Consider the following 24,500-nt stretch of genomic DNA (forward strand, 5'->3'; position numbering starts at 1 on the left):
CCCTTGTATACATCTGTTTAACACTATGTTTGATTTAGTTCATTCTGATGTATAAAGGCCTTCTCTTGTTACTGCTTTTAATGGTTATCGGTATTATATTAAATTTATTGATGACTATTCTCGTTATATTTGGGTTTACTTGATGCGATCTTGGTTAAAGTACTTCCAATTTTTGTTAACTTTCTTAAAATGATTCAGACCCAATACAACATCATTGTTAAAGCTCTTCGATTTGATAATTGAGGTGAATATATTTCTGATGGGATTCACTATCACCTTTATGAGTATGGTATGCTTCACCAGTTGACTTGTCCCTACACCCCTGAGCAGAACGGGGTGGCAGAGCACAAGAACTACCACCTTATGAACATTTTCCATTGCCTTCTTCGATGCATGCATGTTCCTAAGTTATATTGGAACATGGCGGTCCTCGTGTCGGTCTTTCTTCTTAACCGTGTTCCGAGTCACACCTTAGGGGGACATGTGCCTCTTCATGTTCTTTGTCCTGATATCAGCCTCTTTCCGATTACACATAAAGTTTTTTGGTGCACTTGCTTTGCTCAGGATCACACCCTTTATCGCACGAAATTAGATGACAAAGCCGGTCGATGTGTTTTCTTAGGCTACTCATCTACGTCAAAGGGGTACCGATGTTATGATCATATTTCTCATCGTGTCATACATTCTATAGATATCACTTTTTTTTAAATGTTCCTTACTTTTGTGCCACATCTTCTTTGTAAGACTCTTCTTATGCTCATTCTCCTATGTGTTGTCTTCTCCAGTCTTCGATTTAACTTTGCCAACACGTTAAGGTTTACTCTCGTCCTCCTCATCCCTCTTCAGCCATGCCAACCTCCTCATTGGAATCAAGTATATTATCTCTTACCCCTACTCATATCCCATCTATTTTTGACTCTCACTTACCTATTGCACTTTTCAAAGGTAAGCGAGGGTGTGTTACTGATCATCCTATTGCCCAGTTTATTTCCTATCAGGGACTCTCTTCTTCTTATCAGGCCTACCTTGCCTTTATTGCTTTTATTAGAGTTTCCTAATCTATTTCAAAGGCTTTATGAAATCCTTAGTGGACTACAACCATGATTACTAAGATGGATGCTTTGTAGAATAATCATACTTAGAAACTTGTACCTTTTTCCTCTAGGGAGTAGACTGTTGGTTCTAAATGGGTTTTCATTGTCAAGTATCTGGCGAATGGCACTGTTAATCGATACAAGACTCGCCTAGTTGCTAAGGGATTTATGCAGACTTCAAGAAATGATTTTGGTGCTACATTTGTTTTTGTAACTAAACTTTCTTCTGTTTACATTATTATATCTTTAGTTGCATGTCAGTCGCGTCTTATTCACCAATTCGATGTGAAGAATGTCTTTTTGAATAGTGATTTGATTGGGGTTATCTATATGGACCCTCATTCTGAGTTTCGTCTTCAGGGAGAGTATTCTAGGAAAGTATGTCGCCTCATCAAATTTTTGTATGGCTTGAAGCAGTCTTCGTGAGCCTGGTTTCAACATTTTTATGAGGTTATTTTATCTATGAAGTTTTCCATATGCTACTTAAATCATAATTGCTTTGTTCATCGAAGATTGGATGGCTGTTGCACCATTGTTCTAATTTATGTGAATGATATTATCCTGATTGGATATGATGCACAGTGGATTGACAATGTAAAGATGTTAGTAGGTCGTGTTTTTTAGGTTAAGGACTTAGGTCCCCTCATGTACTTCTTGGGGATAAAAGTGGCTCGTTTTCGTCGCGGTATTTTGTTATCTCAGTGCCAATACACATTAGATCTTTTTTAGGATACTGGTATGCTTGGTTGTCGTCCTACTTTATCTCCTATGAATCAAAATCATCGCCTTCATGCAGAATCTGATATCTATTATTTGATTATTCTTTTTATCAAAGACTTGTAGGCTGTCTCATTTATCTAACTAACACTATACTGGATTTGACTTTTGTAGTTAGCATAGTCAGTCAGTTCATGCATGTTCTATGCACTTCTCATCTTGGCGCCATTTATCATATTATTCGCTACTTGAAGTCGCATCTTGATCTTAGATTTTTCTACTCGTCCACTGCTCAGTCTCATTTGTCTTACTTCACTGATGCTGATTATGCTGGTTCTCTTACATATAGAAAATCTACCTCTAATTTCTATATTTTTCATGATGGTAACCTAATCTCATGAAGAAGTAAGAAACATAGTGGTTTCTCGTTCTTCTACTGAAATTGAGTATCGAGTTATGGCCCTTGACACATGTGAGCTTATTTAACTTCAGTCTTTATTGACGGAGCTGGAATTTCATGTCTCTAGTTCCTCCACATTGTTCTGCGACGACAAGTCTACTATTATGCTTGCTTCTGACTCTATTCTTCACGAGAGAACTAATCATATAGAAGTTGATGTCCACTTTCTTAGGGAGAAAGTCTGATCTAGTGCTCTTCAGACAATATTTATATTTTCTTCAAATCAAGTTGTCAACATGCTTACGATGTCTGTTGGTCTATTTGCCACTAACTTACACCTTGTCAAGCTAGGTTTGGTTGATATATTTATCCTAGTTTGAGGGGGAGTATTGGAAATATGTAGTTTCTTTATATGCTTATTTCTATTTTACTATTGTTAGTTTTCTATGTAAGGGCATTTATGTCCATTCTCTTTTTAGTTTATATATATATATATATATATATATATATATATATATATATATATATATATGTCAAGCTCTTATTATGAGACTTGAGAATTTTCTTCTGCAATTCTTCTATTTATAGGTTTACAAGCATACATATATGTTTGATAGAAACTAATTAATAAAAAGAAAAGGAAAACTAACTTAGTTAAAGTAACAAGCACACACAAAAGCACCAAAATTTTAACATGAAAAAAATCCTCCAATGAGAAGAGAAATCACTACGGGATAAATTGACAACAAATCACTATAGCAAAATAAAGAGTACAAAAAGGGTTACCCATGCTCTAACTTGAGTTTTACAAGAAAATAATTGGGTTACCTAGCACATAAGGCTTTACATATGTCCAATACTAATATTAAAATCTCTTATAGTCTATCTCGACCAATTATGACAAACCACGACCACCACCACCATGCATATATACGACTACCACCATCACGACCAATCATGACGAATCATGACCACGATCACCACCCCGACCACAACCAATCACTATCACCATGCACCAATCACCATCACCATGCCACCATCACCACCATGCTACGACTACTACTACTACCACCACCACCATGACAAAACCACCACCATCATGCCACCACTACCACTATGCCACCACCACCAAAATGCCACTATTACTACCACCAACATGCCACCACCACCATGCCTAATCACTATCACCATGCCCCAATCACCACCATGCCACGATGATCACCACTATCACCTTGCCACGACCACCAAAATGCCACAACCACCACCATATGCCCCTATCACCATACCCGATCAAATTTCTCACTAGACTTCAATTTCTCACCACCTTGTTCCTTTACAACCTATTTTATATTTACAAATGTTAAATTGAATAAGAAGATCATCATACAAACAAATATATAATATAAATTATTTACCAATAAGAGGAAGAATATGAAATTTAAACACAAATAAATTGAACTAGTACTAAAACACTGTTGTTGTCTAAATTTGCTTCCTTGTATGATTTGCTTCATTGTACGATTTATTAAAATCATTTCTACCACCAAAACATTATTATAAGATATCTTTACTTTAAAATATCAAACTAATTAACATAGTTGATCAAGTTATTTAAACGTACACACACATACATAAATAAATTTGAATTTAAATACATAAGGAATGATATAAGTACATGACCATCTAAATTAACTCTTTAACTTTGTTAATATATTAACTTTAGACCTCTGCAATGTCTTCCTGACTATATGTCTTCTTTTTATCAATATTGAATCGGAATACGTATTATAAATCATTAGTAATTCGAATATGCATCGTACTAATCATTGAAGGTTAAAATTAATAAAATTTATCATATTATTTTGTTGAAGATCTTCTTTATGTTATTTTCAAGAATTTCAATGAGTTCTTTTATGAACCTCATTACATAATACCCACAACTAATATTGTCCGTTTGTTTAGGGCACTATATACATTAATCATATATAACAACAAAATCAATCTATAGATAGTAAATTTAAAATAAGTCATGCAAGATCAACATCATCAGACTCAGGCCATTGCAAAGCTTGAAGTTCAAATGGGGCAGCTGGCACATGCATAGGGGAGAGATGAGTCATTTTTTAGCCAAACGGTATCCAACTCGGGAGGCAATGCAAGTAAGAAAATATCACCCTAAGGATAGTATGAGGTAGGTAGTAATTCTGACACAGGCCACGAGGCCGTTCAAGCCATTCACACCCTAAATCTGGAAAGCAAGTGAATAATCATGTCCATCTTCCTGAAAAGAACAATGAACAAGTCAGTAATCCAGCTGATCTGTAGGGGCCCAAGGCCCCTAAATTGGAAAACCAAAAGAAAGGTTAGGAACCATTAAGTATGCCATCAGTCCCTACATATGTGCCTTTAAGATAATAGTAAGGTTAAATAATTCGGGGAGATCTTAGAAATTTTTAAGAACGTCCAAATCAATATCCCTTATTAGATGCCATTAATCAAATACCCTCATATGTTAAGTTCTTAAAGGATCTCTCACCACCACCAAGAGGAAAACATATGTCCGTCGACAAGTTTTCGTGGTAACACATGTCTCAGGTCTCAATTAGTAAATCATCGCACCCAAATATAAAGACTCGGGTTGCCCCACAATCCTAATCACTATTAGTGATACTATGGTGAAAAAATGTCTCATAGATTTAAGGGCTAGCGTGAGTCTCTTACTCTACTTAGTTGATAAGAAACTAGATTTGGGAGAGTTAAAACCAACTAACATCACCCTTAATCTCACAGACTTGTCAATTAAGATCCACAAGGGAATTGTAAAGGGCGTTATCATTAAGGTCAATGCGTTTTATTTTCCAATAGACTTTGTAGTATTAAATACCGAGTCAATTGTCAATCTTGATCGTCACGTTCTAGTGATTCTAGGTTGCCCTATCCTAACCATGTCAGATACCGTTATCCATTGTAGGAATGGAGTAATGACACTCGTTTCGATAATATGAACATTTTTCACAATAATCTGCAGACTCACGATCTAGATGATGTAGATGATGTCAACATGATTGACACATGCATTAGTGAGTCCTTGGAAAGTTCCTACCCTTTTGATCTCCTAGAAAACTGTTTAGCCCATTCTGGAAGGGTTATGACATTATTAAGTATGTTGAAGAGGTCAATCCATTGTTAGATTCTACATCTCCTCTAGACTATAAAAAATGAAACTCCAATGTAGATTTTGAGAAATGGAAATCTAAGGTAGAACCACTTCTTGTCTCCACTAGCATGCCAAGTCCATTAATTGTCGAGCCCCCCAAGTTGGAGCTCAAAACTCTCATAGACACACTATCTTATCATTACCTTAGTGAGTTTGAAACCCTATCTGTGATTATAACATCTGATCTAGATACTGGATAGGATGGTAAGTTGTTAAAAAAAATTTACCTAGGGCAAAAGGGTACTATGACAGTAGGTTACATATTTTTCCTAAGAAATTAAAACCTAGATCATTAAGTCCGTACATAATCCATTTTGTGCACCAATATGGTGCAATAGAAATCTAAAACCCTAAGAATGGGTCAATTTTTCAAATCAATGGACAAAGACTAGGACCGTATCTAGAATACTCCATTCTAGAGAGTAATGAGGTGAAAATCGAAGATCCTATTTATAAGGATTAGAATTGCCATCCATTTGATTGAAGACGTTAAACTTTGCATTTTTGGGAGGCAACCCATGATTTTAGAGTTTTTAGGGAACCGATAATTTTTTTAGAATAAAGTAGTATTTATTTTCTGATGAAAAATGGTTTTCAGTGTTTTCAATTATTTCAGGTCATTCCTATATTAGAGATACATCAAATTAGGTGTTTTTCACCCTTTTGTCCTTACCCTTTCTAGTTATTCCAATTATGCATTTCATGCATTTCTTCTAGAAATTGAAATATTGAGGACAACATTCAGTTTAGGTTGGAGGGTATGAGTTGGTTAATATATATTAAAAAAATTAAAAATATATATATATATTTTGATAGAAAATCATGACTCTTTCAATTATTTGGATTGTCCTTATTAATAAGTTGGGTGCCACCCTTAAACATCACTCCTTTTTAATCTTCATCATCTGGCGTGGCCTCTGTTCAAACTCTTTGACTATTTCAACTATACCGGGTGCCCTTATTGATACGTGTGGTGCCTTTAACATGACTCTTTTTCTATGTTCATCATCTCTCGTGTTGAAGTAGAAATAGTATGATATATGGTTGAAGGCGAGGAGGCAGCATGGGAAGGAGAATGCAATGGGCAGCAAAAGCGGGACATCTGGGAGGGATCCCTCGAAAGTTGGTAATAATGGGCGTTGGTGCTTTTGCCAAAGTCATGACGACACTCCTCAACTCCACCTCCGTCTCCAATTCCCAAACCCTAATTCGTCTCGTTCGATGTCGTCCTCCTGGCACACCCCTCATTACCATCAGCAACCACATGTCCACGTCAGCTCTCCCTTCTCTATTTATTTATTTATTTATTCTTTTTTTTGTGTGTGTGAAGATATCTAGTTGATTTAAAAAAAAAAAAAAAAAAAAAACAGGTTGGATGATCCACTTTTGTGGGGGTTCAAGGGTTTCCCAACTACGGATGCAAGATTGGCACGATGGGTACTGGCAGCTGAAGACATTTGCTTCAAAAATACACTTCTTTCCTACTTTTTCCGGCTTGGTATGTTTTCTATTTTTGCTCGTCCAATTTTCAATTTATGTGTTTCTTTCATTGAGCTTTTTTTGTTTTTTTTTTAAGTCAATTTTTTGATCTTATGTTGGGCTTAGCACACGAAATTCATTTTTACTTATTAGTGTTCATGAGAAGTGCTGAATTGAATTTGGAAATGGAAGTCTGTTAATAAATAGTTAGAAATGATTTGTGTTTTTGAAACATTGAACTTTGGCTTATTGCTATTATTATTATTATTATTTTTTTTAATTTTTTGGAGTTGACAGATTGTGAATATTATATGGGGACGGGCACACATGATACATCTGCTTCCAAGGGTGGTAAGATTGAAGAGCTTGAAGATGACTGCTTTTGGGGATAGAGTTTCTGATTAGAGGTTGAAGAAGAGGGTATTTAGGTCATTTCTTAGTGGTTTATGACAGAAGACCTAAGTCAACGGGCTATGTCATCTCTTTAAAAACATAGGATATCATAAATATTCACCAAAAACACCTATATGGATCACCTGACCTCGATCTTCTCTAATAGACTAATGCAAAATAAACTCAATACCCTTGTCTTCAACTTGAAACCGAGAACCCTTTTATTTCTCTTCCCCAAACCAGTCATTTCAATCTCTTGGGTAAAGTTTTTACACTAATTTTCAACCTTAAGATTAATCTACTTTATTTAACCTTCAAACCTAAAGAGCAAGATAGGATTTTTGAAGTATAAGAAGATGAGCTTTTTTGATGGAAAGTTGTATGTTTTATTTTTAACAAGGAATTGAGGCAAAGTTCAGAATGATGGATTGGAGATATGGTTAAATAGATTAAAATTAATTTACTGTAGAGGAAGAAAAATTAAAGGCTTTTGGTAGTATGTTGAAAATGAGTGTATTTAAGTTATTTTTATTAGTCTATAAAAGAAGATCAAGGTCGAAGGGGGCATGTTGCCCGTTTGAAAACATATCTCAAAAATTCATCAATTTGATGAAGGTGTATAAATCGTCCAACGGGTTGTGTCATCAGTTTGAAAACACATTCACCAAAGTGTAGAGGGTGTATAAATCACCCAAAAATATGAGGCAGGGGTGGGGCAACAAGGTAAAAGGTCATCAGTTTGAAAATATAAGGGGTATCTCAAATATTCACCTAAATGTAGAGGAGTGTTAACCCGAACGTTCAATCGATACAATATTTTAAACCTTGATGATGATGATGGATTGTATGCGGTTTTGGTTATCATCAGATGTGGAGGCATGTTGAGTTATGGTCAATAATACCTTGACTACTATACATTCTGACTATATCATTTTGAAGCTTATTGCTGCAATTTGGCACATGGCATGTACCGAGTGCTTATTATATGTATTAAGAATACTGTGTGCTTTAGGATATCCAATCTGACTTCTTTTCCATTATTTAGTGCATTGGATAATTCACTACTACCACATGCACATGTAACATTTCATGCATACATCCATGCCTGTGAATGTATTTATCTATCTTTATGGTTTGTAACAGCATATTAGGTATCAGTTTGGTTAGTTCTATGAGAAATCCACAAAAAACAGGCAGGATGCCATTATTTTCTTGCTGGTAATCAATAAGACTTGTATCGGCTCATTACTAAGCCCATTTGTTTTCGCAACTTAAAAATTTCGTGCTTTACTACGGGTTCAACATAAATCTATGGTTGTTGATTTGTTACTCAACTCCTACTATTGCTTTCAACTTATTTTCGTTGAGTTCTAGTAGAAAATCATTTTTTAAACCCTTCAGAATCAGAGATGTGTTTCTAAGAGAGTACATTGTACAGGTAAATGCATACCCATAACAAGGGGTGGTGGAATTTATCAGGAACACATGAATGAAGCTCTTGATCGCTTGAATGCTGGAGCCTGGGTATTAACTTACTATCCTGTTCTTATACCTTTTTAAGAGAGCTTCTATTGCCACACCAACTTTTGCGAACTTCACCCCAAGATGTGTACTAATTCTTTGGTGATTTACATATGAATTGGGGTGGTGTTAGCAAATGTTGTTGTGGCCATAGGAATCTTTCCTTTCTAATTGGGTGAAGGATTTTTTAACAAAGAAAATTTGAGAGCACTGCTTGATAGGCCGAGGATAGTCTGTCGATGGTACACTATTATATGTGCAGGCCTACGGGACCAATTTTTTGATCAGGTCCTTTGGAGATCTTGTTTGCCCAAAACTACTTGGATTTATGATGATAAGTTGATAACCATGAAAGGATGGACTATAATGAATCATTTTTCATATTTTCTACCATCCACAAAAAATGCCAGACTTGCAGAAGTGATGTCAGGGTGAATACTTGGCTTAGTGGATCTCCTGGGGAATAGGGCTTAAAATGGGTTGGGTTCGGGCTGTATTTGAGTATATGGAGATGGATCTGTAGCCAACCTGTATCTGACTTGGATCAAGGGATATCACCCCATATTTGACCCTTTTTTTATTCGGGTGTACTCCCAAGGGTCCAAACCCATTAAATTTGGATCCCTTGGATTTTGGATAAAATCTGACCCATTTTATGCCCTACTGGGGAGGGCCCTAGTTGGAATCTGATGCATCCTCAAGGGCCACATGCATCAAAGTATAAGTGGTGGACTGCCCTTTTTGTTACCTGATTGTTACTCAGATTTTCTCTTTCTTATGAGGAAATCCAATATACAGTCAGGTTGACCTCTCCATTGCATGTGGTAACATTTTGGGGCATGGGGTCGCCATGGTTCCACCAAAGAGTTTTGTTTCAAACCAGAAATTGATTAAATGATGCTTAATTTCACCATTTTATTCTTTGGTAGTCCATAAAATTTTTCTGGCTTTTTAAATCAATATTACTGATGGGATGGTTAAGAACCAAGAGTTATTTTGGGGCTTGAAGATCTTCCTCAGATCTGAGTCACTAATCCTCGAATAGTGGTACCAAATGCTAAACACATGTTCAATGTACACCTTCATGCAAGTTGGTTGATTGGTCCTGAGGGATACCATGACATTTACTTTAGCTGGTTTTCTTCTTTAATTGATGTTAGAAGTTAATCTTTTATTCTTTTTAATTCCTGAAAGTTCTTTGTTATCTCCAAGGAGTAGTTACATACATTTCCAGAAGGAAAAGTATCCCAAGAAGGTGGACCTATCAGACGATTAAAATGGGGAACTGCTAGTCTCATTGAGCGTGCACCCATAACACCAATTGTTTTGCCAATTGTGCATCAAGGTTTTGAAAAGGTATTTTAACGAATTCTGGCTATTTTTATTTTTGACATTTTGGTCCCAACAACTAATGCATTCATCAATCCTATATACTTATTGTCAATTCCCTATTATCGAGTAGAAGTTCGCCTCTCTGAGCTTACACAAGCTATGAGTTTACCTAATTGAATTTTATTTTAATATGCTAAGATACTCACTATGATCAAAACACAAGGACTGTCTATGGTATGATCGTATGGCTCATGCACTCGTGACTATTGGGAAAATGTGCAATGCTTACCTTTTATTATTTTAAATTTCTTTTTCTTACAATTAATGTTTTCTTCCTTTATAATTAGATGATAATATGGGGAATTCTTTTTTATTTCATGAGATGAATTGAGGTCCATAGGAAACATGTTGAGCAACAGGTTCATAGTTTAGAGTTGTCTTCAATGATCTATTTGTTCAACTTCTTGTAAACATAAGATGGTCATAACTGAAGATGTGACTAGGCATCTCATTTACATGGCTTTCACATGCAGAATTCCTATCAAATAGGATGGCTTTTGTTTTGGTCGTTGACGTAGTTGAGTTGAATTTACATATGGATGTATTATTATATGCCGATTAGGATCCAAAGAGATTATACTTGGTAAAGTCATTTTGTGAGTGGAAGATGTTTTTCCTCATGTAACATTTTTCCTAAGACCTGAGGAGTTTGATTCTTGCTACATACATGTGTCAATTGTATTGATTTACCAAGTAGTGACAGCACATTTGTGTTGATATAGTGGGGAGGCAAAAGGGTCTTATGGCTGTGGTGTGTGGAGGGGTTTTTTGAAGGGGGTTGGAGACTTTGAGAAAGAAACTAGTTTTAGGTTGTTGAGGGAATATGGTTCTTTTTTGGGAAGATAGGTGGTGTGGGACTTCGGCTCTATCATCTCAATACCCATTTTCGCATGTCTATTCCTTAAAGAGGAATATTTTGATTGAACAATGTTCGAGATGCATCGAGAACACTTATTATTGTGACTTGAGCTTTCGGAGGAACTTCAATGATTGGGAGATAACTGAGGTGACACCTCTTCTCAACCTTTTAAATGAACTCCAACTCTGGGAGAATGATTAAGATAAGAGGAAGTGCGTCAAGGCTAATGATAAGAGATTTTCTATTAGATCTTTTTACAAAGCCCTTCTACCAAGGCCAGTTAATCGTCTCCCAACCTTTGCCATTTGGTTCAATTTTGTCAAGACCAAAGTTTCCTTCTTCACTTGACTTGTCTCCTTAGGGAGAATTCTCATGGTAGACAATCTGATTTCCATTGGATGGATTGTCCCCGTTGTATGAGAGATGGTGAATCCGTGGATCATATTCTTATTCATTGCTCTTTTCTCTTGAGGTATTTCATCTTTATTTCTTTCCTCGTTTCATATGAGTTGAGTTCTTCCCTACAACTTTCGCTCTTTGTTAGATGGTTGGAGATATAATATCTTTTCTCACAGAAAGAGGCACTTGCGGTCTATTCCTCCTTTGGCCATAGTGTGAGGTCTCTGGAAGAAGAGAAACAACAGGATTTTCAAAGGCAAGGACAACAACGTGCGCATGTTGTTCATTGAGATATTAGGGCTGTTGTTCTTTTGGGCTAAGCTTAACAAGGAGTTCTCTGGGGCTTTCTTTGAAGACTTTGTGTTCAGATGGAATAGTTTGTGTAGCTCTTAGTTTCTCTCATTTTGCTTGTGTTTTGTCTTTGTTGTTGTCTTTGCTCAGCTTTCATTTTGCTTAGTTTGATTTGTGTTCTTCTTGGTGGCCATCTCAGCCTCCTTTATACTCTCTTTTTTATCTTATTTATAAAATCTTTGTACTTATAAAAAAAAAACTTGTGTTGGTAGATCATGGGTATTCAGGTAATTGACCTTGTACTTGAGTGGTACAAAATATCCAATAAGGGATCCACCACGTTGTAAAGGTCTTATCTAATTCATTACTTCCCTAATTCAGTTGGATGCGAGTTTTATTGATGAAATAATTTTGACCAAATTCTTAAGTTCTTGAAAATATATGTGGAAGTAAAAAAGTGTAATTTTATTTACTTCAAAAATCCAGCCACTATCACCTTGCGTTGCTTGAAAATTCTAAGGGTCAATGCGGATCATTTGGATGTAAGGATGGAATTGAAATAAAAAAAGGACAAGGAACTAGACCAGAACGGAAAAGATCTGGCATGATCCTGTGAATGAGATATTTAGGTGGAAATAATGCAAAGAGCAAACATGCTAGATCCTATCCTAGAAATCAAGGGCAATGGCTGCCCATGAAAATATGTGGACATGGATTAGCCACGGATTTTCTTCTTGAGACTTGAGCTTCTCCTTCATTGTTCAACGACGGCTGATCTTTGGGAAAGGTTCTTCAATTTGTTCGGAGTAGTTGGTTGTCTTCCAAGATCCATTCGGAATCTTTTTCGAAGATTGGTTAGAGCAAGGCCTTTCCTTTCTTGGAGCGAAGAGATTTTTATGGAGCATCACTCACTTCAGGGTTTGTTGGGGGCTTTGGTTGGAGAGGAACAACAGGGTTTTTGAAGGAAAATCTAGTGATTCTCAGTCCCTATTCGTTTCGATCTTGGGTTTGATTTTCTTTTGGGCCAAAATATGTAAGGAGTTTAGGGGAGTGTTTTTTGAAGATTTCTTAGGGAACTGGGATAGGGTATGCTGTATTAATTTCAGTTGGTTCCTTTGTAACGGTTGCGCTTGGTTAGTCATCTCACCCGACCTTGATTTTCTAATAAACTCTTTTGCTTATAAAAAAAAAAAAAAAAGAAAGAAAAAATTGCTGATTTGGGGCTTGGATTTACCAAAAAATGGCAAGAGAAAGGTGAAAAGATAAGGGAGTGAAGTGAAATAGAAGAAGAAAATGAATGAAAAAGAAATTAGGGCTTAATGTTTTAATAATAACCAGGTCGGGTGCATTTTGCGTTTCGCTTGATCGTCTGATCCATGTTCAATCGACCTGAACTTAGGGCCGTCAGCGGATACTAACCGGTTCAAATACACCAATCTTCGCATCCGAAAAAATATATGATATTTGAATTCGAATTCAGATCCGACGGATATTCTGAACCAGTATTCGATTTCGATTATCTTATTGGATATCCGGTTATATCTGATTCGGTTAACTACTAAATCGTGTCCAAAATTTGAACTGATTGCATGCCCCTTTGAACTCAGTCTTATGTGTTAAACTAGCGAAAATGACTTGAATGTCTGCATCTTCAACCGTAGCCAAAAACCCTTGATTCTTTTCCTCAAATCAGTCTTCTTTACAAAACCTATTATTTTCCTATATCCTTCAACCTTCAATCTCAAAGCAAGATAGGATTTATAGGGAAAGTAAAAAATAAAAATTAAAAAAAATTGAAGAATGCCCTCATCTTCAATCAAAGAAAAAACCCTGATTATTTCTTTATGAAAATTTCTTCACCCCTTTCTTCTTCAAAACTAGTCATCTGCCACCTTGACATTCTATCTACTTCAACCTTCAAAACTGAAGGCAAGATAGGATTTTTTGGGGAAGTAGAGGAAATGAAATTATAGATAAAATAAATGGAGTTTTCTTCAAAGGTGACTTAGAGATGCGAGACTTTGAAGCCTTGAGGAAAAAAATCTTGGGTTTTCTGGAATTTGGATCAAGTTTAATGATGTGAGAGAGTTGACTTACCTGGAAATGGAATGATTGGCTGAAGTCGCAGGAGAAGATGATGGAAATGATATCTTTCTCCTCATCTACAAGCCCTAGATGGAGACTACAGAACTCGAGTGTAGAGAGGAGATGGATTGAGGAAGAAAATTGTCTTTTAAGATTTATTATATAATAAAAAATAAAAGAATATTTATCTATTATTTCATATCGGATATTATCAAATTCGATATATGAATATTCAAATCCGTTTTTGATAAGCATTTGCACCAAGCGATGTTCATAGAAAAATGAATTGTTGAGTATCGAATGGTTTGGTGAAAATATCCACCAATTGGGTTTGAAAATGTTGCGCAAGATTCTTCGAAATGTTAACTGCACTCGTGTTATGAAAGTACAAATGCATTGTTTCTCGTTCAATCCCATAGTCTTTTAGCATTTGTTTCATCCATAAAAGTTGAGTACAACATCTTCCAACTGAAAAATATTCTACTTCTGCCGTTTATACTGAAATATAACTTTGTTTCTTAATATGCCAAGATAAAAGGCAATTTTCTATGTAAAAGCAACCTCCATAGGTTCTGTTACCATCATCAATGTTTCTTGCCCCGTTAGCATCTGAATAACAAGCAATTTTCCTGTTGGTTTCAAATGGAAACCATATCTACTGCAGGCTCCAACCCTATAAGCTATGTCTGGTCTGCTAGTGGCAATGTATAACAAGGTTCCTATCATGCTTCTATAAACTTTGGAATCTACATCTTGTCTAGATAAATGTTGGCTCAACTTCACAGTTGTTCTCATTGGAGAATTTGCATGTTTTGATCCTTCTAAACCGAACTTCTTCACTAGAATATTTTGTTTGAGATATAATGATTCTGTTCTTCAATTGTTTAACTTAAAGTCCAAGAAAGAAGTTTAATTCACCTTCTAAACTCATTTCAAATTCCGATTTTATTGTCTTATACTCTTGGCAATAATTGAGATAATTCTTCACATGTAGACACAAAGACTATGTCATCCACATAAATTTGAGCAATGAAGATGTTCGTGTCATTTCTCTTTACAAATAAAGTTTTGCATACACTTCCTCTGATAACTTTCTTAACTAAGAATTCAATCAATCTTTCATACCAAGCTCTTGGGGCTTGTTTAAGTCCATATAGTGCCTCTTAAATGATATAGATGAGAGGGATTATGAGGAATTTTTGTCTTTCATCTTCTTCATTGGTTGGCTTTTTTATCTATCTTTCATCTTCTTCAAGTTCTTCCTTTGCAGCTTTTCTAGAGTCATCTACCACTCCATTAACGGTTTTAGTGACAGTCAAAGTCCTGTTATTATAAATTTTGTAGGCTTTGCTTGTTGTAGAAGAACCTAGGAATATTGCTTCGTAACTTTTTGCATCAAAATTTCTGAGATTTTCTCTATCTCTCAGAAAATAGCAATCACTTCCAAACACTCTAAAATACTTAATATTCGATTTTCTTTCAACCCATAGCTCATATGTAGTCTTATTAGTTCCAGGTCTGATATACACCTACTTATTGTATAACACAAGCTGTATTTATTGCTTCAGCCCAAAAATGCTTAGGAAGATTCTTATCATTTATCATTACATTTGACATTTCTTGACGAACTCGATTCTTCCTTTCAGCTACTCCATTTTTATGAGGAGTCTTGGGAGTAGGGAATCCATCCTTAATGCCATTTTCATCACAATATTACCATCATCACTTCATATTCTCAATATAGAATTCCCTTTTTAATTTGTATTCTCTTGCATATTTTCTTGAACTTTCCAAAGGTATCTAATTTTTCTTGCAAAAATACAGTCCAAGTGAATCTCGAATAATCATCGAACATTACCAAACAATGTCTTTTTTTTATGATAAGTACTTATATATGAAACAAAAGAATATACAGAAGGTAGTCGAGGTGACCGACCTTACAAGAAAAATTAACTCATGCACACAGGCTCCCACCTAAAAACAAACTATTCAAAGAATACACCTTTAAACTTAAGAAAGATGTCACGCCCCAAAATCCCAACACGAATCCTTATGATTCATCAGTCAGAATCTCAAGGTGTGAGGTAATCAATCACACAACCTGATAGAACATTCACAAATAATAATACTTATGGAAAAAAAAATATACGCAGCGGAATAAACATTTGACTAACATCTATACGAGAGTCTAAAGTAAGCGGAAATCGACAAACATTGATATATGTTAAGATTCTCAATTTCATAATACATCAGGTTACAAAAATTTCTAAACTAACATGTTTCTTATCTACAAGCAAAAATCGTTAGGATCCCCTACTAATCCTTAAAGATACGGTGGCGGCAAGACATCAATTTGATCATCCTCGAGGACCTCCTCAAAAGACTCCTCAAAGAACAACTCTTCAATAGCTGAATAATCTGAAAAGGGAAGGATAGGGTGAGTAACAAGGGAATGTTACTCAGCAGGATGAACGTCATTTTAACAGCGAGTCATACATGCACGAGTAATCATTTAAACAGTTACATAATGCAAGTTTTTCACAATGTAACATACGATAAATGTCTAAGCATACTTAATAAACAGTTAAATAATTTCAACTTATTATTTCTATCATTTAAAGTAATTTATGCATCTTTCAAATAAAAACATCTATCAAACATCACAAAATAAGGAAAAGATACATAATAAAAACACGACGGTGTAGTCGATAAGAGAGTAGAGGATCACGCCGATATAACCGCCTCGGTTATGGTAATTCGTTATTCCAGACTTTTAATCCGGCGTGGAATCCCATCGTTATAATCTGATTTTGTGGCCGGTCTAGCATACCACAGTTGGATGACCATTTATCCGGCTCAGACTGGTCGTTGACTAAGAACCCAATACTGAGTTCAACTAACGGTGAGGTCGATCGTTTGACGACTACAGACTAACAGTGATCACTAACTAGCCCAGGAGACCCCTCGCGTCGAAGCCTATCAAGAGGCAATGCATGTGAACCCCGCCTACCTCTACACTATACAGAGACCGGCTTTACACGCAACGTTCCCCAGGAAATAAGTAGGAGAAATTCTCGGATCTCATAAGCTGTAATATGCTCTAAGGTATCCTATACTACCGAAGAGCATATGACATCTAACGCTATCCTAGATTGACTCGTCGCTTTCGGATACACAACAACGTGTCACTCTTTATGGGTTTTCTACGAATCTTTTCTGGTAAACAAAATAGTTTATTTTGTATATAGTATATCATTTCTTTTAATAAAAAAATACAAACAAAGTTTGGTAGTGCCCTCCAGTGACAGTTATCTGTCATTTTCATCCATCAACCATCTCATCCCTCTATCTATCAATCACGTTTTACGTGGTATGGCCACTACGTAGAATTGGAGGTATTGTCCCATCGATTAATCGAGAACATACGTTCTCCATCAATTAAATCGATCAATCGATCATCTAATTTTCTACGTATCTATCAAAGTAATTTCACCTTTAAAGTAATTCGAAATCCATAGAACATCAACCAATTCCATTCGGTGGTTTTGGTTCAGTCGAAAGACTCGGAAACAAAGATAAAACCATAAGACGTAAAAGCTGGAAATCTGTGAAAATTTGGCTAAGTGTTGAAAAAATGATTTTTCAAAGTCAAAATTGAAAACGAGTTATTTTTTTATTTTTTATTTTTACAACCATTCCCAACGTTTCGAAATGGGAGGGGTAAAATCTTCATTTTATTAAAGAACTTAAAGTAATACTTAACTGTTTTTAATGAAATAAAGGTAGGAAATGGGTATACATACTATATAGAAGCAACAAAAAAAAATTGGAACCAAACTCAACATTCGAATACTTTCCGAATTGCTGATTTTTTGTCGAAACTTGATCAAAATCGATACAAACCTCATACTACTCATAAAATGCATAAAATATATCAAATAAATTAAATGAACTAAAATAAATAAAAAATAACCATGCAAACATGATCTAATACATTCAAATATGTATAAATGTGATGAAATAATCGATCTATCGAAGATCACTTGGATTTTCTATGAAATTATTGCATAACTAGAAGGTAGAAGGGAAGGCAACCTACTTTGAGCTATATTCGACGGTTGAACGGAGTTTAAGATCGCCTCCGGTCAATCTCCAAATTTTACCTCCTGCGAAAATCGAATTTCTTTGCGTACACGTGTAGTCCTTGATGACGTGCACAACTTTCCTTCTTACGACAAAACTTGAATCGTTCTACTTCGTTATAGATCTTAATTGCAAATTTTGAGGGAAAAGGGATGAGTTTTGTTTGGAGAAGAGAATAAGAAGAAATCAGATTTTTCTAATAGAATTAGATATTTGTAACTTAAGTGGGACATAAGCATCATTTCAGAAGTTATTTTTTCCGAATGCCGATTTAGATAATCTTATACTCTATTTTGGGTTATTTTTCGATACGAATCTAATAGTATGATCGGATTCCTCAAATTATTTTTCTAAAGTGTCATTTACCTTTTTGGTAAATATCTAATGCGAAACTCGAAGATGTTGTAACTTTTCCGTCCGAACTTGAATTTGCACGTACTTACAAGGTAAAGTATGTTTTTGATCATTTTGAATTCAATGGTAAAGTCAAATTTCGTTAAAGATGGACAGAACAAAATTTGAGTATTTTACCTTAAGTCCCTCGGTTAGAATTTCTTCAAATTTCACTATTTTATTTTCTCGAGATACTAATTAGAATTCGGGGTATTACAAAAAAGTATAAAAAAAAAAAAATTACCCCCCTAAGGTTACTTAGTCTGATATCTGAAAGGAGGATTCCTCTCCTTCCTCCTATGCTTTCTATTCTAGTCGAAAAGATCCGTAAGAATTAGTTTTAAAGGTCTACAAGTGGTAACTGGTAAGATAATTGTTTCTTTTATGGACTGACCTGACTTGCTTTCCTAATTGACAAACTCTACAAATAGATTTTTGGGGTTTTTCTAACTTGGGCAGACTTCTAACTATTTCCTTTTAGTTAACCTTGGCAGATCTTTAAAATTTATATGCCCTAGCTTATGATGCCAAATCTAAGCATTTTCTATTTGAGCATATTACAACACACATTAATATCATTTTCAATCACATAACAATTATCACTGGTTCTAAGACCTTTCATGATGACTTTTCCAGATTTTGCATTAAAGATTTCACAATCATCATTAATCATTAGAAAACTCAACAACATGATCTTTATCGTGTAACTAAACTTAAATTTTTTTGGCAAACAGGATTTTGAATTGTTCTTTTCCTATAATTTTAGCATAGCTACCATCACCAAGAGTTGCACTACCATCATTGCATTCATTTATTTAACAAAATTGAGTTGTCTCCAGTCATGTCTGGAGAACCTACTATCAAGATGCCAGTTAGTGGTTTCTACTGCCTTAAAAGCAGTTTGAATCACTAAAACACTTCAAATTATCTTTTTGTACCCATTTAGTTCTTATTAATTGGTTGAGATTTTAATGGCTGAGATCCTATCAGTTCTTTAACTTTAATTTGATTAACATTAGCAGTGATTTTGGGAGAGAAACGTTTAGGAAGGCATCTAAGGATTTTTTTTTTGACTATTTGGAATTTGGTACTTACTCTCCCAATCCCCATATGGAGGTGACAACATTACTAAGTCTAGTGTACAAATCAATAAATGTCTCACATTCCTCCATTTTAGTGGTTTTTAAACTGAGTTGTAAGCATTTGAAAATTTGACCTTTTCACAGTTAAGGTTCCTTCACGAGTACTTTCAAGAATATCCCACTTGTTTAGCAGAATCACATTCAATGCCACGTTTAAACTCTTCTAGGGACGAAACACAATGCAAGGTATTCAAAGCTGTATAATTGGCCTTAGGCATTTCTCGTTCATCTATGGTCCAATCGATTCTTTCTCTTTTTAGATGGAGTGGGAACATCATTTTTCAATGTCATAGCCGTGGGTTCACTCCATCCCTCTACTATAGCATGCCCTGCATTTTCCTCAAGTGTGCTGAAAGATTCTCATCCAAACTTTTCAATGCGCATAATTAGCACCATCAAAATATGGTGGTCAAGAAATAGAGCTTCCTTTGGAAGGCTCTTCACTTGTTCTATGTCTTTATCCATTTTCATTTGGATTACCACCACACACAATGAAAGGCTTGCAAGCCAAAATGACACTCAGACGGAACCTTAATCATCCTCACAATGTTTGGGATTTTCATCTAAGCCTCTCTGATCAGAAATCTCTTCGAATCCTTTTGAAGATACACCACACAATTATGTACAGATGATTAGTGAAATTGGGTTATCGGGAAAGGTCGCCTGAACTAATGTTGGTTGACCGACCTATCTTGGATCCCCCAAAAATTCTTGGGATTTCCCGGACACTCCTGCAAGCCTCCAAAAATAAAATATATAAAAAAGATACAACATGAGCTCTCTAAAACTGCCCCTTGGCGTGCTGGATTTGGGATCATTTCATTGGTTTATTTGGTTTGGTGGGGTGCTTGCCGGGGTCAGTGCAAAGTATTTTTCAAACATGGGCTGCTTGGGGCAATTCGTTTTTGGAATCTAAGAGACCGTTATGAAAGGTCATCCCCTTTGCCATTTGTTGGGGGATTTGGAAGGAGCATAATCATAGAGTTTTTGATGGCAAGGCTGAGTCGTTGGAGGATGTTATCTTGTCGGTTTTGGGTTTTCTCTTTTTCTGGTGTAATATCTTTAGGGAATTTAAGGGGATCTTGGTGGGATCATATTTGTTGTATTTCAGTTTCTTAGTTGTAGCATGTGTTTGTTCTTTGTTGTATTTCTGTTTCAGCTGGTCATCTCGACTGCTTTTAATAAATTGCTATTTACCTATAAAAGAAAACATACTCTAACCTAAAGGTATTCATAATGTTAAGATGAGGGCTTCACTTGAAATGCTTGGATGGCTTCACTTGAAAGCTTGGATGGCTTCTAGTTGAATCTGGCTTTAGTATTCCTTCTGCACAATTGATTTTCTGCACAAACTTAGATCAACTTCTTAGACTTCAATCTCGATCCTTGATTATTCCGGTACACAACACTGATCTTAATCATATTTATAGGAAATTACTAGACCCATCATGGATCCTGACAAATAGGTTTTTATAGATCACGATCACATACTTTCGTATGTGATGACATAATAACCTAAAATCATTCAACCTCACGTCACAATGCATATGAGATTTATTGATAAAAAAAGCATATGCGATCGCATATGACAACTATCCTTTCTTGTGAGATTCCTTGAAAGAACTCATGTATTTATCCGGTCATTCAAAAGACATTCTTGTGATTGATTTAGTTGTAATTTGTCATAGACTAAATATGGAATAAGGGGTTCGACCTATAAAGACCGAGAAGACTTAACAACAGCTTTGCATGATGTAGTACTGTAAATGCAAAGGTTGACATGATCCAAACAAGATTCATTCGGAAGTCCATTATCTCAACTAGGTGATTAAAGTTTTTGCGGTATCAGAGAGGAACAATGAAGTCAGGGTGTGCATATACTTTACCAACCTTGACCAAGCATGCGTTAAGAATAGCTTTCCTACGCCACAATTTGATAGACTAGTGTATGCTACTACAAGACATGAGATACTGTGATTTATGGATGGCTATTTTGGGTACAATCATATCTAGTTGCCCAAGAAGATTTTTTTGGTCACTACATGGGTATTGTATTGCTATATAGTAATGCCTTTCAGGTTGAAGAATGCGGAGACAACCTATCTAAGGTTAGTGACAATGATATTCAAAGACTTGCAAGAAAATAAAGGACGTGTGCATGGAAGACATGCTCATCAAAAGCTTAAAGAGAACGTCATTTTTGTGACTTTTAAGTTTTATCCCGGTTACACTCCAACAAGAGGAAGCTAAATCCAAAAAAGTACATTTTCATGGTTACCTTGAGGAAATTTTTTGGTGTACTTGATGACATGAAGGGGAATTGAAGTAAATCCATATCAAATTCAGGCTCTTGCTACATGTCATCTCGTACTCAGAACGTGCAAAAATTAGTGGGAAGAATAGTGATACTAAACAAGTTGATTTTCAGAGTAGGCCATTGTTCTAACTAGTGTTGAAGAATTGTGCTTTTGAATGGGCTAGAGAATGTGCAGATGCATTTTCTAGGTTAAAAGAAAACTGTAGTCGGACCTCCTATGCTCGTGATAGTGTACTTCTTACCATGTGGGATACATTCACGAGAATGTACCCTGGCACTCTGAGCACTGAATTAAGGGTATTTTTGACAATGCATGTTGGCATATACTCTATAATGGTGAGGAAATACGACAAGCATCATAAGCATATAGGGTCCATTCATGTCCTAATCGAGAACCTCATGTGGTCTTCCCCTTGGTTGTTCGCCCAGTGGAGACTTGATATCATGGACTCTTTCCAAGACTCCTGGAAACCTCATGTTCGTCCTTAGAGCTACCTTCTATTTCACCAAATAGTTAGAAGCGGCCTGATTGGCTCCGATCTATGAAGCCAAGGTCAGAAAAAAAAAAAAAAAAGTTCACATGGGTATGGATTGAAGTCTGTAGATTTGGATTCCCTCATATGTTGGGGCTAATGTTACCCGATGTTTGTGAATTCCTGGGAATCGGGCAGAATTTTTCTGCTACTAAATAGCCTCAAGGCAATGGGTAGGTAGAGGCTTCAAACATAGGTATTTTGGAGGTCTTGAAAATGAAATTAGATGCGATTAAAGGGCAATGGGCTCAAGGATATAAATGGTGTACCATGGGGATATCGAACAACCTTGAGGCAGCCTACTGGTGAGTCTCCCATTTAGCATTATTAGTGGAGACCAATAGAATTAAAATATTGTCTGGAATGGAGTTCTCTGTAATATTATTAACTACAGGGATTTGGTTGCAAATGATTTACTATGCTTATCTTCAATTAATAGAACTTCTAAAAATTATTGAGATTAGTTTTGAATTAGATAAAATAGTGTCTTTAACTTTCAATATAGAAAGAGAAGACAAATTAGAAGTCTACAGCCTAAAAGTTGGAACCGACTAGGATCCCATACCACCTTTGGACATGCCAATCTATATTACTCCCTCTATAAATAGGCCTTGGGCTTGGACCAGTAGTTCTCTAGACCAGGAAGGGGAAGGCTGCAAGATCTAATTTGTATCATACAAAGGCAGAATAAATTTCCATATAGTGCTTAGTTTGATTGGTTAACATGTTTCTTTTGTTATGATAATCGTGTGGTGATTATAAAAGACTAGGTCTGAATTTCCACTATTAGTTTGTGTTTTATTTGTGTTTTTTATTTTTTTTTATTCCTAAAAAATCAAATTATCAGCAACAAGAGTGCATTACCTAGGACATCTCATATGCCATAGAAATTGGCCCAATCAAATAATTTTACCTAAAATTTATTCATTTTATACTATTAAATTTCTATGGAGGTGCATCCTTTGATCACAATTTTTTTTAAGTGTTATTTATCATTTAATATATGAAATATATAAGTTTAAGACTTAATTTTTTTTTTTAAATTAATCCGATGTTTTTCCAACTTTTTCCAAAGCTTTCTCTTGCGGAATTATTAGCTCAACTCCAATCAATCAAATTTTATTTTTACCCTTCTTTTTCTTTATTTCCTATGTTCAAATAACTGTAATTTATTTCTGATACCCTTTTCAGTTATTGAGTGCTGAAAAAAAAATCCAACCATTGATAACCTGAACATTTATGAAGATTTGACTAATTCTCATTATTCTTTTATCGATTTGGTTGGTTGAGTACCTATTCTTCCATTTTCTTGAATTTCCAGGTGATGCCTGAGAAATCTTTCTTTGGCAGAAGGCCTCCATTGCCACTTTGCAATAAAGAAATCAAGATAATTGTTGGTGAGCCGATAGAATTCGACCTTCCAAAATTGAGGCAGAGAGCTATATCCATGTCTCTAGAACCGTCTTCTTGCAGGTTGGGTTGGCCCACCAATCCTCATGGACTTGTTGAGGCAGCACAGAGTTGGCTCTACTCCACCATCTCAGACCGGATCCGAGCTGTAATGCAAGGTTTGGTATCACAACTTCAAAATTGAAATATATATATATATATATATATATATATATATATATATATTTGCCGTGAACCATAGTTAGTAGCAAGTTCTTAATGTTTACAAAATTTGAGCAGTGCTAATTTATTTATTTATTTTTGGTGGCATGATCTTCGGGTAAGTTCCTTTTTTGTTTAATGAAAGATCAAAAGGCGAGGCATTATACTTTAAAGATGGGATTTCTTTAAATTAATCTGTTTTTTCTATTGTAAGCGAATGCTAAGTAATTTGATATTAGCTTTTATTTTTTAGGCGAGCCATTTTTTAATGAAATTAGTAACTTGGTGATGGACCATCTCTTTGATGTTTAACATTGTTAGTATGAGATCTTAACCATCTAATTTAGTTGTTTGCACCGTATGTTATTAGAAGTATGGGCTTAATTTTCATTCCCTTTTCCTCCCCTTACGAAATGGAGAAATTTACTTTAGTAGTTGGCCTGTGGTATGCACATTGAAAATGGGCATTTTGATTATCATTTTGTTTATAAATCGTTTGCAGATTTGATTTTTT

At 35.5% G+C, this 24,500-nt stretch overlaps 1 protein-coding gene across 3 annotated transcripts; it reads left to right on the forward strand.

Annotated features, from left to right (window-relative positions):
- The first annotated feature begins 6,319 nt into the window (after positions 1-6,319).
- Positions 6,320-24,282, forward strand: LOC147404765 (Phospholipid/glycerol acyltransferase family protein). 3 transcript variants are annotated; one of them, XM_086440836.1, is made up of 5 exons: positions 6,322-6,700; positions 6,799-6,926; positions 8,739-8,824; positions 10,040-10,177; positions 14,512-15,876. In XM_086440836.1, exons 1-5 carry the CDS (start codon positions 6,492-6,494, stop codon positions 14,524-14,526), a joined length of 576 nt encoding a protein of 191 aa, XP_086296962.1. In that variant the 5' UTR covers positions 6,322-6,491; the 3' UTR covers positions 14,527-15,876. The 3 variants fall into 3 exon arrangements, with proteins under 3 accessions (XP_086296961.1, XP_086296962.1, XP_086296960.1); XM_086440834.1 differs by lacking the exon at positions 14,512-15,876 and adding an exon at positions 23,697-24,282 and having other exon boundaries at positions 6,326-6,700; XM_086440835.1 differs by lacking the exons at positions 10,040-10,177; positions 14,512-15,876 and adding an exon at positions 23,697-24,282 and having other exon boundaries at positions 6,320-6,700.
- Positions 24,283-24,500: the final 218 nt, after the last annotated feature.

The sequence above is a fragment of the Akebia trifoliata genome, chromosome 4, assembly GCF_017979445.1.
Source record: "Akebia trifoliata isolate Shusen 1 chromosome 4, ASM1797944v1, whole genome shotgun sequence".
Lineage (NCBI taxonomy): Eukaryota > Viridiplantae > Streptophyta > Magnoliopsida > Ranunculales > Lardizabalaceae > Akebia > Akebia trifoliata.

Excerpts from the sequence above, each read along its gene's own strand:
- LOC147404765 (XM_086440834.1), top strand. The coding sequence starts at position 6,492 with ATGGGAAGGAGAATGCAATGGGCAGCAAAAGCGGGACATCTGGGAGGG. Across the intron at positions 6,701-6,798 it reads ATCAGCAACCACATGTCCAC|GTTGGATGATCCACTTTTGT; the intron begins GTCAGCTCTCCC and ends AAAAAAAAACAG. Across the intron at positions 6,927-8,738 it reads TTCCTACTTTTTCCGGCTTG|GTAAATGCATACCCATAACA; the intron begins GTATGTTTTCTA and ends TACATTGTACAG.